Source organism: Typha angustifolia, chromosome 9 (assembly GCF_048772165.1).
Source record: "Typha angustifolia cultivar Huaian chromosome 9, ASM4877216v1, whole genome shotgun sequence".
Classification (NCBI taxonomy): Eukaryota; Viridiplantae; Streptophyta; class Magnoliopsida; order Poales; family Typhaceae; genus Typha; species Typha angustifolia.
The window spans coordinates 10,453,575-10,467,269 of NC_133247.1; the positions used below are offsets into that span (position 1 = coordinate 10,453,575).

The 13,695-nt window shown below is 38.7% G+C and overlaps 1 protein-coding gene across 1 annotated transcript; it reads left to right on the top strand.

The window, feature by feature from the left end:
- Positions 1 to 414: 414 nt before the first annotated feature.
- Positions 415 to 5,086, top strand: LOC140767060 (uncharacterized). Its single transcript, XM_073106821.1, has 2 exons — positions 415 to 635; positions 2,493 to 5,086. The coding sequence occupies exons 1-2, from the start codon at positions 564 to 566 to the stop codon at positions 4,710 to 4,712; spliced, it is 2,292 nt and encodes a 763-aa protein (XP_072962922.1). The 5' UTR covers positions 415 to 563; the 3' UTR covers positions 4,713 to 5,086.
- The last annotated feature ends 8,609 nt before the right edge of the window (positions 5,087 to 13,695 follow it).

Genomic DNA, 13,695 nt, shown 5'->3' on the forward strand with positions numbered 1-13,695 from the left:
AATTATAATAAAATTGTAAAAGCCCCGTATTTTCAGATAATCACGAGTTCACAACAAACAGCCCCGATATTTTTATGCAAATGGTCCAAAACTTGAGGTTACTAAATTAGTATACACGTGTCATGCTATCAGTGGAAGTGCCATCTTCGATTTAATGAGACTCTTTTTCATGTCCACTTTGTGATATAAAGAGAAAGCGAATCCCGCGGAGCACGTGAGACAAAAACTCTATCCATTAACATCATCTGAACTTTTTTCCCCACCATGATCGCTAACCGTCCATTCAGTATTTTAACAGATAATAACCCTCCGATTAGAGGCACATGATTAGATTACACTTCATTGCAGGACCACCAGAAAATGACTCACGATAAGAAGCGGGCGTTGCCTTTTTTGCTTTTTTTCTTTCCCTGTTCCTTTCCCTCCATTTCTCTCCCTCTCAATCTCTCCTAGAATTTCTTGAAGCCATCTGATAGGAATCGGACGTCTTCTATACGACTCCACCGGGTGGTCTCCTTCTCGATGGTTCTTGTGGCCGGCGAGGCTGGCGCGCTCCAGGAACGATGGCCTTCGCATCCGCTGCTCTCTGCGGCAATCCGTCGAGCATGTCTCGTGCACACATCGCTTCGTCAAGTGTAACAATTCCGCACCCCAACTCTTCTCTCTTCGTCGTGATTGCGCTTCTTGGGCTCTTTTCATTTTCATCTGTTCCGTGAATTGCCTGTTAGAAGCTCATGTTTGGGTGATTAGTAGAGAATTGAGGATTTCGGACTTTATCCTTTCTTCATTCTGCTGGCTCTTTCCGGAATCTATCCTTGTTTTACTTTTGCCTCTAATCTTCTAGGTGTTTTCTAGACGAAAGAAGTTAAATTGTGTTTTCTTGTTGAGCAAATGGGTTCAGCTTTAGAAATTGTATGTAGTTGTAATGTTTTGCAATAAAAAATGGAGTTTTGTAGCTTGAGAGGATCAGTGATTTTCACCTTTGATTGTTCCTTTTTAGTACTTGGTTTGAAGATTGTCTATGATTGGCATGGTATCCGACCATGTAGATTGAGGAGTTCTCTAATAGAGGGGATAAGGAGCTGTGCCCAAGTTGATGATCTTTCCTAACTGGCCCTTCCTTATCACCTCGAAGGTTTCATCAACTTATGTAGAATATTTAACTGTAACAAGACTGAGATTCTTATCCAGTTAGACTTTGAAATATTCAACTGCTTCACTTTGTGAGAAAATATGGCTTACAAATTGCATGCCATTTCTTATCAAGGTTAAATTGTAGTTCTTAATTTGAGTAGATTAAAATACACACATCTGTCTTAAGTTCAAATAGAGATTGCTGGGTTAAGGATATATCTTGTATGCTTGGTTCATCATGAGTCAGACTTTACTATCCACAGAAATGAGTTTGGACTTTGGAGATGATTAAGGTGCTTCTTTATTTGTGTTGTCAATTTCAAAGTGCAGTTGTTTGAAAAACATATCTCATTACTATCAGGTGCTATGGTTGTCGTAATCTAGTACACTAGTCCTTACAACAACTTATGAATGATACTTTTTCTGAAATTAGTCCTTGGGTACTTTACGTGTCCATCCTAAAGTTGCGAGCCATCAAGATGAATTAATTACTCCATAGTCCATAGAGTTCTTGGAATGCATTCTTCCTGGAGTTTACTTTCAGTAAACAAGAAAGGTTGTGAAGTTCTAACTTCTAAGCATGTTGGCATGATAAGAAGAGATTTTTATGACGTTTTCAGGATTCCAACAGCATGGTTTCAAGTTTTTGCCTCAGCCAATCTTATTCAGTTGAAATGTTCTGTTTTCTCTAGGGGTCAAAATCATAACCAGCCTTAACTAAAACTTCAAACTATTCAAATCACATATCAGAAGGACTGAACAGTTGTATTTGATGGGACTACCACAAGTACCTTTAGAATGCAATAAACAGATTGACTTTTAACTCTGCACCGGATTACCGAAGTTGTTTTCTCATTTTCTGTACATGCTGTTAACTCTGCTTCTGATGAGCAATTTGTACATCGAATTAGCTTCCCTTTGGAGGTCCATCTCATTAGCTTTGTCACCTATATCTTCCTAGCTGGACCTTTTCAGTTTTCATGTAAAAGCTCAAACAGTTGATGTAGTTAACATAGATTCAGTGTAACCATGGAGTAATTCTCACTCCCAGTGGCCATATTGGGAGCTAACTAGATAAGGATCTCATAAGATTTGGAACAATATGGACCTATGGAACTTACAGGATTCCCCCCTGTAGATGGCCAAAGAATTGGCCCATAGCAAATTCTTGTATGCAACAATAAGGTTGGTGTGTATGCTGCCACTTTCAAGTTGGTTGAATGACTTGCATCAAATATTTTTGTCAGGAACTCTACCATGGTTGGCTTTGCGAATTCTTGCCATTGTCATAATGTCTTCTTTGCCTCCTGTTATTAGTTGCTAGATTACTAAATAAACTTGGTATCAACTTTCTGCAGCATTGTCATCTGATACTCAACCAGAACTCAGGAGTCTTTCTAAATCTTGAAACTCAAAAGAGAAACAACTGTTCTCCACTTTTGATCAGATCAGTTGTTAAAAAGACTAAGGCAGAAATTAGTAATGGCAATAATAAATCAACTGAACCTGCCAGGGTCCTTTTGGAGAGACTCTTTGCAAAGAAACGAAACCTAGATTCTAATCTGTCTGCAGGAACTGACCAAAATATGGACCGTGAGGTTTTAAATCAAGACCTTGAAGCTGCCTTGTCAGCCTTGAGGAAGAAGGAAGAAGACCTTCAGGATGCTGAAAATGAAGTCTTGCTAGAGCAAAAGAAACTGAACTGCACAAAGCAGGACTTGGATAGCCGAGAGGAAGAAATTGCTGCTGCATTTGCTATGCAACAACAAATGGAGAAAGAACTGGAGAAGGCAAATAGTGATCTGGCTTCACAAGCCAGGCAGATTAAAGATCTGAAGCTTTTGGTTGAGGAGCAAGGCAAGAAAGTTGGCAGCTCACAATCGTCCCTTTGTCAGAAAGAGGCTGAAGTTGATAAACTTAACTATGAAGTAAGGAGGAAGAATGAGGAGGCAGCAATCATGCATTCAGAAATCATCTCCAAGGAGAGGCTTCTGTATCAAGCCAATGAGGTCATTGAAAAGCAAGAGGCAGAAATTGAAGCGCTTCAAAGAGAAGTGAAAGGAAAAGAACATGAACTAGCTGAATCACATAAATTGAGGAAATCTAGGGAAGATGCCCTGAAAGTCGTGGAGGCTGAACTAGAAAGCCGGACTGTGGAATGGTTAGCAGCACGAGAAGAGTTAAAGGAACTGGCAGAGCAGGCATCCAAGAACCTGAGTGATATGAAGGAGGCTTCTGAGGATTTCAAACGAGTGAGATCTATCCTTGCTTCTGTGAGGTCTGAACTGATCAATTCCCATGAATCTCTTGTTTCCTCTCGCAGAAAAATTGAGGATCAAGCCCTTCAGTTTGAAAAACTAGCCCAAGAACTCAGTGAGCAAAGGCTCTTACTAGTATCTTACTCTGAATACGTAAAAGTTGCTCGATTGGATCTTGACAACAAGAAAACTGAGTTGAATTCTGTGCACACTCGGTGTAAGTTACTTGAATCACAATTATCACATGAGAGGGAAATGTTAGAACATCTAAAAGTGGAGTTAGCCAGAGATAGAGAATCCCTCGAGCAAAGAACCAAGGATATAGTCTTGCTTCAAAGGGAACTCGCGCAAAAGGAAGTTGACTACAAGAACACACAAAGTCTTCTTGCCTCGAAAGAGTCTGAACTGGTAGATGCCAGAGTTCAAATCCAGAATATGAAATCCGAGCTGGCTTCTGTCCAACTTATTATGCAAGAAAAGGATGCTGATCTTGTTGATGCACATAGTGAATTGATGGAGGTTAAACATGATATTGTAGAACTGCAGCAGCTAATGAATAGTAAAGAAGAGGAGCTTGTTCAAGCCAGGGTCAAGCTACAGGGTAAGGAAGAAAACATTCAAATTATGCAACATGAGTTGGATGATATGAGGCTTAGGTCCTCGGAAGCTACATCTGTTGTTCAACAGATAGTCCAGCTCACAGACCAAATTATCATTTCTATGGAAGATGAGAAGAGCACAATTTCTGGCAGGTTAAATGATGAAAGTATGACTGTTGACATAGATCATAATGCAGCTTTCAGCAAGCAGAAGCAATTGGAGACTGAGCTTGAGATGTTTAAAGAATCATTGAGACAGAAGGAAATGGAATTTCTTTCTGTACAGAAAGCCCTGACAATCAAAGAAGAAGAGCTCTCGGCACTTTTTCAAAGGTGGGATGTAAGGGAAAGAGGATTGGAAGTGATTGAAAAGGAGTTATATGGAGATGCTCAGGAGAGGATAGGGGACGGAAGTACGAGTAACTTGGCAATTGAAAAGCTTCAACTTGAGGCTGCACAGTTGGAGGCTAAAGCTGCAACGGCAGCATTGCATAAACTTGCTGACATGACTAATCAGCTCTTGAAAGATGCCAATACAAGTATGAATTCTCCTACCAGTTTACTTGTGCCTTCAAAGGAGGAAGTTGAAGCTAATGGTAGCTATGATTTAAATCTGGATAAGAAAATAGATGTCCTTTTATATGCTGAGAAAGAAGTTGCCCGGCTCTTTGCTTTGACAGAGCACCTTGTGAAGGAGACTGGAATTAGTATTACTGAATAGCAGTTGTGAGCTGATAACTGATCTACTGATCTCTATCTGATAAGTGATAACTGTCAGCATGAGAAAGGATCACTAATTTATTTCAACTTTCCACAATGTCCTTTGCAGGAAAAGATGGTCTAATTTCATCTACTATCTTTGTAAACCGAAGTGTTTGTTCTTCGGTATACACCCCTATGGTCGGTTGTTATCAAATTTGACAGATAACTGGCTTGATTTGGCTCGAGTGTGGTCCTTCTACATGTTCTGTTAACAGTCAAGTATAGCAGGTAGTTCGAGCATTTCATAGGTTGTCGAAAGATAACATTCTTTCTTTTTTGTATATTCTTACATCTTGGACAGTTCATCGAGGAAAGGAATAAAAGATTGTTCAATTTTCCTAGTTTGACAAAAAATAAAAAACAAATTCTGGAGTTAAATCAAAGAGTTATGTACAATAGTTTGACAAAAATAGCTCTGCGAATCAATTTATTTTTTTCTTCCAGTTGACCAGAAATTATATAGAACTCTTAACTTGAATCTGTTGCACTAATACAAAAGAGCACCACATTTGACATGCATGGTGTGCTGTTCAATTATCCATCAGAGAAGATTTCCAGGAAGATGCGTATGACCTACTTGCTTAGGCTCCCATTGCGTAGAAGCAACCAGGCTTGGCTAGAGGTGGTAAACATAAAACGACGTCTCCTCATTACGCTTAGCCTAATGTCTCGTATAAAGCCAAAAGTTCAAGTGGTTCATGGGAAAGTTGGATTGATGGATTGCCGTGATAGGTAGATATATATTAGTGAATTATCGACATTGATATGAGAGGAATATCTCAATGCTCTATAATGGCCACCCAATCTGACACAATTTGAGATCTCTTTCATTCTCTTTTCATACCTGTTTGTCTTTTGATGTATGATCAATATAAATTTACACTTCAAATTCTAGAAATCAAGAAAAATTCTAGTTTCCCTTATTTGCTCCATCTTAGAAAATCCGAGACGAATTAGAAAAAACTGAGATTAGAATAATCTAATTGTATGAGTTACACTAATATCCAGTGTTTAAAGAGTTTAAATTAGCTCCTAAAATCTATTTAATTTAAGGCCTAAAATGGTTCAGAAAATATATATATATTTTTGAAGCAATATTTCAAAATCATCTCGATACGACGTGTGCTAGTAATATGTAACAAATCTTGTGCTGCCAGCACGATAGTCCTTCGTATGATCATTTGAGATCACGTATTCTCGTTACCATCTAAATAACTAAATTATGAGATTTTGCTTAGATTTGATCCACAAAAGATGCTAACAACATCCCTAAACTAGTGGGGCGACAAGTTGACTGATTTAATGGGGGTATAAGGAATAGATAGGTACAATGAATAATATAATATCGTTGGAATATTGCAGTATGTCAACAAATTTAATTCATTAGTTGTTTGGTGTTACTCCGATTCAAGACAACCAAACAGACAGCTCCAAAAAAAAAAAAAAAAAAAAAAAAAAAGAATTATAAAAGAATAATCTAGGAGGAGTCAAAAGTTGGTGTGTTGGATGCTATACCTATCTGGACCCGGAGTGATTCTACTTTATCTGTTGGAATAGGTTGAGCTAGATAAATTTTATGATTAATTACATCTATGCCCCTTGAACTATTGCATATTATCTTCACTTCAGTTAAGTCCTAACAGAGTTGGTGGCTAATCGGTTTGGTCTAGTCAGGTTAGCCTCTATTGTGAAGCAAAACCTATTAGATATGAAATGATGAATTAAGTTTATCTAATCTTTTGCCTATCTCTTAGTCCATTTGAGACAAATCCAAGCTACTAGATCACCTTGGTGTGCATTGCTTTTGGTCAAATCATAACTGCTGACATGTCTCGGTACGCACCGCCGAGCCTAGGTGTGCCCCCTTTATAAACCAAATCTGAGGTATCTCTTCTCTTGGTTCTAGGGCCACATCAAATCCTCGCCCACTATACCAGCCTTGATATCACATCCCTGATGGAGATAATGTACACGATCGTAACTCCAAAGCCAACTAATGCTCCTTGGTCAGATGACTAAGATATTGGTGGACTGCGCTCCCCCTTGATGAACTCATGTGGTTCCAATGTGCCCAGGGGCCAGAGCCAAATCTGTTCATGATCCTAGGGAATGAGTTGAGGTCAGTCACACGGCCTTTGTCGGATATGCCTAGTATGCGTGCACTAGCTTGCCTGGTGCTGCCTCAATGTACACCACCTTCGATTCTGAGTCGAGCCCTTTCTCTTTGTGAGCTTGGTCTAGCCCTAGCCCTAGCATGTGGGCACCCTCCATTATGCAGTTGCATTCTATCTTAGCTAAGGGCACCTTAGTGAAGGTAACTTGACCGGGCCCATTCACTTGTAGATACCTTTCACTTGGCATGAGTGATGGAAGAGAAGCTTCAAGAGCCTCAAATGGTTTGCAAATCATCATGGACACCCATGGCGACGATGAATGACTAATGAGTGAAGCACTTGAATGATTGCATGGCTATATTTCTCAAGTTCTCATATTAATGACAAGATTATTGGAAGCATGGTGGAATGTTACGTGCTAGACTGAGTCTGAGTCTATGAGTCGGTCGAGTCCGAGTTGAATCTTTTACTTATGGCATTTAGATTAGGTGATTCCTTATTGTACTAGCTTGAATCCTTATATGGTGCAATCTAAACCTATTTAATTATGCTTTGTTTTAGTTAGGTCCTAGCAGAGTCGTTTAGTAGGTTAGGTTTGATTAGGTTAGCCTCTATAAATAGTTATGGAGTGCAACCTAGTAGAATATAGAACGATGAATTGAGTTAGTCTAGTTTTCTCCATATTTCTTGCTTCTTTGAACCCTTCCCCCTCGTCCCTTTTAGCTCTAGTCATCCTATCCCTTCACACAACTTCTTCCTTGCTCTAGCCACACCAATCTATCATTACTATCACAGAACATCTACCCATAATGACACTCTCTCACACACTGACCATCATCCATTTGAGAGCCGTACCACCCATTGGCTCTCCTCCATTATTCTCTTGCTTGCAATCTATCTATCGACTTTCTCCTCGCACATGCCACCCTTGTTCCATCGAGCAAACCTCCACTACCATCTCCTTCTTCGGCCAAGACTAGCCGCAGGCTAAGGGCCACTAGGTCATAGCCCTAACAACCTTCTTTCAACCCTAGCTGCCAAGTTCCCTAGTGCTGCCAAACCCTAGCTGCCAAGCTGCCAAGCCGCTCAGTGTGTGCTACTTCTAGTCAAACCCTATTTTGCCAACTCTCATCGGTGTGCACCGTCGAGCTTGGGAGCACACCTCTTATAGTCCAGATTCGAGGCACCTCCTCTTATGGCCCTTGATCCATATAACATGATAAATAAACTAGAAGTTCTATATAAAAGGGCAATAGTTTAAACTATCTTAATATAATTATTCCTAAATTTCAAGTAATTTCTAACAACTTGGGTCTCAACTTCTCATATTCTGAGCAGTTTAGCTATTATAAACAAAGACTTTCAAAAGAAGAAAAAGAGATCACTAGGTTGTTACTTTTGCATCTAGGTGTGTTATTGTCTATTCTGGGCTCTCTCCCAACATTTAGGGGGTTCTCATTTAGACTTTCTACTAATACTTTGTCCTCTTTTTCTCTCTGCTCTTTGTCTCTCTTGTCTTCTTCTATATGGAGTGCAAGCATAAGAAAATCATGTGTCAAAACAAATGCCTCCAACCACATGAATCATAATTTAGATGTCTACCTAACTTAATTAGTTACAAATGCAGTAGGATTAAACAACACATACATAGTTTGGACTCTCAAAATATAATACAGAGAACAGTTGGTTTTGTATATTTTATATTTAACACTTTCTCTCATTCTCTAATATGAGATATTATTTAATAGGCCGAAGAAGTGCATTTGATTTAAATTATAAGATTTTTATACTTTAATTAATAGATAGATCTAGCATGATTCAAACTCAAAAACTCTGTTTTGATACTATATTAACTCATCAATTGTTCTAAAAACTTATTAAGTTATAAATGACAATAATTATATATATATATTTTATATTTCAATAATTTGTAACTTTGTACTGTGGCTCTCTTTTGGGACCTCAATTTGCTAATTCTTTAAACCATTCAATTCACAATTGTTAAATAGATATTATTTTTACACAGTAAATTAAACTATTGATAGGGAGATGGTAGTTGACAACTTTAAATCCAATTGGAATCTAATGAATCAGATTTGAGAAGCAACATTGCCATTATTTTTAAGGAGGTGGTTGTGATATTTAAATAGCCGATCTCTTGGATGCAGAGGACAAGTTTATCATCACAGAGAGAGACACCCTCTTTTTAAGTTGTTTTTTGGACCTCATTTCTATAGTTATTAAATGACAATAGGGTGTTTAATTTATTAAAATCATTCTACAACTTGTCTTTATTATCATCCACACTCTACTAGTATTTTGCTTTCAATGCCACACAAACATTCCGAGTTAATTTTAAAATAACAATAGCTAGCAAGTTTTTTTTATTACTTTTGCAAATAAAAAAACTAAATTACTTCTCATTTACCTTAAATACTTGTCCTAACCTTGAAAACTTAATTGGGATGTTAAGATCAGTTTAAATGGAAGGTTAATTTAACTCATCTTCTTTACAAAATCTAACTATAGAGTATTTTTGAGGGATTAAAAAAACATAGTGGAATGATACATATTTATATGATAAGATATTGGTGATAATAAAAATAAATATAAGAGTGTTTTAATATGTATATTTTTTAGCATAATTGACAACATATTCACTGGTTATTAGGAAAATTTATAAAAAATGCTAACTTTTACTTTTATTATTGTTTATACTCTACTAGTCTACTGATATTTATCATTTGACCTCTATATTTTTACTTAAAATGCTTCAAAAACACTCTTTCATTTGGTTTGTTAACTGACAATTACAAACTCGCCAGATGGATAAGTTGTCGTAATACCTTGCATAAGTTTTTTAGGTTAAGATAAAAGTAAGTTGAAAACTAGATTTTATATACAGATGAGATGAGGATTATATTAGGTCTTTCAATTTTCTAATGGAATATTTCCTATTTCGATTAAATGTTGTTAAGGTAAAGTGAGACCATGATGTTTTTAATGCCTTAAAAGCAAAATGAAGGGTTCTTATGATAAATATTCATATGCTAGGGTATAAAAGATAATAAAATCGAAAGACACAAGGTGTTTTTGTACATAGTAATACTATATCCACGAACACTTTATAAACATTATATAAACAAGATGATGTGGTATCATTTTGTTCATTGATAATTTTTATCTCTATCTTATAGCTATCACTGATAAGATGATGCTACCTAAAAAATATTTACAGAGTGTTTGTGGGCATATTAAATAAATTTCCCACACATTTAATTCAAAGTTCCAAATGGGCTTTATCGCCTAACTTGCTTATGGAGGTCCTCTGATTGTAGGTATCCGTTATGCCAAATATTAGTCCACTCTTATTATAGAGGCCTCAATGGTGAAAGATGCTCTTCGGGTGATTGGTGGTTACGAGCTAGGCAAAGTTTGGATTGAAACAAATTCTTTACTACTGGCTAACATGCTGAATGGGCATACCTGCTCAACTGACTATCAAAATCTATCACTAATGATATACTTCTGCTTCAAAAATACTAAAGTTACAAAATCACTTATGTCTTTCGCGAAGTCGACATAGTTGTTGATTGTCTCATGAACTTTGATAGATCCAACAGTTTCGATGGCACTTAGATTAGGGGGGGTTTCCTATTTTGCTTCCACATTTTTGTACCTCTAATCTCAATAAGATTTTTTTATAAGGGATAATTCTCTTTTAAACCCCCCCCCCCCCAATGACATCGTTGACGAATTAGTGAATTGACCAAATTGCCCTTCCGCTTATAATAGTAGGATAATTAAGTGGCTTAGCTAATATTTTATTTATTTTAAAATTATGTCGTTGCCCTCATGCCCTAATCCCCCTTCCTCCTGAAATTCCATCATTCCTCTCTCTGTCTCCCCAACATCACCCCCTTTGTTGAGGGCTGCCAACTGTGGAGGATGGGGTCATGGCTAATAGCGAAGCTGGTGTTCTCCTTCTCAAGCGAGTCATCTCATTGGACCTAGGATACGAAAGTTGGTGGTGGTGAAGCTTGCTTCATCGTCGCATGTGTCGAACATGACCAGCATGTTCTCCCCTATTTCGACCGCTACACTTTCCTAGCTTGTGCACGTCCATTTCTCTCTCCTCTCTCTTCCTTCCTGTGATCGCACCTTTAACCTTAAACAGAATGAGGGCATCCCTATCACCCGCACCTAGGTAGTGGTGTGGAGCTGGGATCGCATGGCCTGGTGCATGACCATCTCCAAGGTGCCCCTGCAAGCAGTGTTGCCCTTGCTGTGGGCCCACGTAGTAGGGTACTTGGGATGGGTTTGCCCATGTGCGGGGATGCCCCCATGCCGTGCAATGAGATGTGCCCATTCTCCGATATGTCAGCTCGACCACCTTGTCATACTCCGACATGGGTGCGATGATGACAGATAAGGTTTGGGGTTGGTGGACTGAAGGGAGCTTGACCACCTCGTCATTTACATTGACTCATTTCTATCTCTGTCTCAATCTCTTTATCTATCTTCTTCTTTTCTCCTAATTACTATGTGGACAAGCATTTGGAGCTAGTCAAGTTGGCATGCTTGGTGTCTATATGCAACATTCATGGATCATCCTCATCGTCTATAGATTCTTTCTTTGTCCACTTCGTATTTGCCACCCCTATCTTAAGGCTTTTAGGCCAAGAAGCCATTGTCATCGAAGCCAACGAATTCACCATCAGCATCATTCCTTAGATATTTTCATTGGCTATCAACTTCCTTACTTAGAAGTTTCTCAAGGCATAGAGCAAGATTTACGACTATTGCTTGGATTGCCTTTTATGGTGCTCATAATTCATTTCACACTGTCGGTCCTCTTCATCTTTGTCTTCAACTAGGGGTTAGCTAGTGGAGTGTTGGCCTTCAACTTGTCAGCGTGGTTGGTGGCTGTATCACGTTGGCTGGTGCAAGGATGGATGGATAGCATTGTCCTGGTCTATGCTTAATGAGCTATGTCCTTTGTTAAGTTGTCATTCACTTTAGTTGTGATGCTTTGTCTCGAGATCTACTACATAATGGTTCTTATCATACTCACTAGTCGCCTCAATAATGTGGAGATCGCCATCAATTACATTTTGATCTAGTGAGCTCTCAGCGGTGACTCACCATTCAAATTGATGCATTATGCTAACATTAAAGCTTTTGTTTCAACATGAACATAAATGATTGGGGAACATGCTTTTTATTGGATTAAATGTTGCTATAAGATGTAACCAACAGCAGGAGCAAAAGTATTGGTTGGAGAGCTACTAGCATCAGAGAAGTGGAGAGGATTTTATTTGACTATCTAAGGATATTTTGTCATCATAAAATCTCTCTTAAGTATCGGTGTCGAAATAAACAAGCGGCTCGGGCTTAGCTTGAGCTGAACCAAGCTTGAGACTAAATTTGAGGCTCAAAATTAATTTTGAGCTGAGCCTGAGCTAGAGCCGGCTCACCTAGGTTTGACTCAATATGATCAGTATATATCGAGCATTATTCACACAACCCTAAATTATTATCCCTAAATTTCCAAATCCATATACTCTCTTAGTCGTGCCTACAAGTCCTCCCGCTCATGTTGCCACATCGTTGTCCTTATCGTCCTCCTCATCCTCCTCCTTCTCCATTGTCGACAAGCCTTCTCCTCCTCCTCCCTCACTTCCTCATCTGGCCTCCTTGTCCTTCATAAGTAAGTCATGCATCGTCCAGATGGAGGAGAGCCTCGTTGGAGGAAACAAAGAGCAGGAAGTTGTACTCACCCATGCCCTTCATTGTCGTTCCCTCATCAATGAGCTTGAGAAGCTTCGCCGCCCCCTTGATCGTCACCACCCTCACCTAGGAGGTCTCTCACCCACCACCACCATCGCCATCGCCACCGAACCACGAAGAGAAGGGAGCTGAGGATTCTATGGAGGATCTGGTGTTACTGATCAACCTATCCACCATGGGGCTTTGATGACATGTGTGATTTGGACTTGTGATTTGTTGATCTCTTTGGCTGGTGTTTATGTGTTGGTAGGTTTAGAGTATTTGGTTTGATTGGTTGCTTTGTAGATACTGGCTTTGAGGAAGCTGAAGAAAACCTGGTGTCGAACTTCTTCACCATCTTCCCCTTTGCCATCGCCTCTTCCTCCTCCTCCTCATCTAATCAAACTTGAGCTTAGTTTGGCTCTGGCTCTAGCTCAACTTGAGTTGAGCTAAGCCGAGCCTAAACATCAAAGTAGGACTCCAAATAATTTTGAGCCGAGACTAAGCTAGAATCAACTCACTCAAGCTTGGCTCAATTACACCCCTACTCTTAAATTGTCTCGAGTGTATTCTCGTCGTATTGTAGTCACGTGACCATCATATGATAATTTATGGATGAAAATAGATTACAGAACTCTAACGAAATGAGTCAATTGAAATATTTCTAATAGTTTAGGGAGTTATTGTGTACCAAATATTGTTCATAGAGTCATTGTGGAAAAGAGAGATAGTTGGGGAGTGAAAATGAGATTATCACTGTCACTATTTGTAATCGTGAAAATTAATTTATCTTTATGTAAAATTTCCTTTTTGAAAAGAGGAAATTGAAAGTCTCAAATTTACCACTTTAGCTGGATTTGGAAGTTATTGGTACTCGATTTTTGCTTTCTTGTATAAAGAAATCACTTTTTTTATTCTTCTCGAGAAAAGATTCGAAATAAAAATGGTATCTTTGGCATTAAAAAATTTAGCTCTCAGATTGAGACACCCTCATCCGGTCATCCCCAGCCCACGAAAGCGAAACCAACAAAAATCCAAACTTTATATAAAACACCAACC

What these genes read in the sequence shown, in the direction of transcription:
- LOC140767060 (XM_073106821.1), top strand. Translation starts at nt 564, where the DNA reads ATGGCCTTCGCATCCGCTGCTCTCTGCGGCAATCCGTCGAGCATGTCT. An exon ending in CACACATCGCTTCGTCAAGT is followed by an intron (nt 636 to 2,492) that starts GTAACAATTCCG and finishes AACTTTCTGCAG; the next exon opens with CATTGTCATCTGATACTCAA.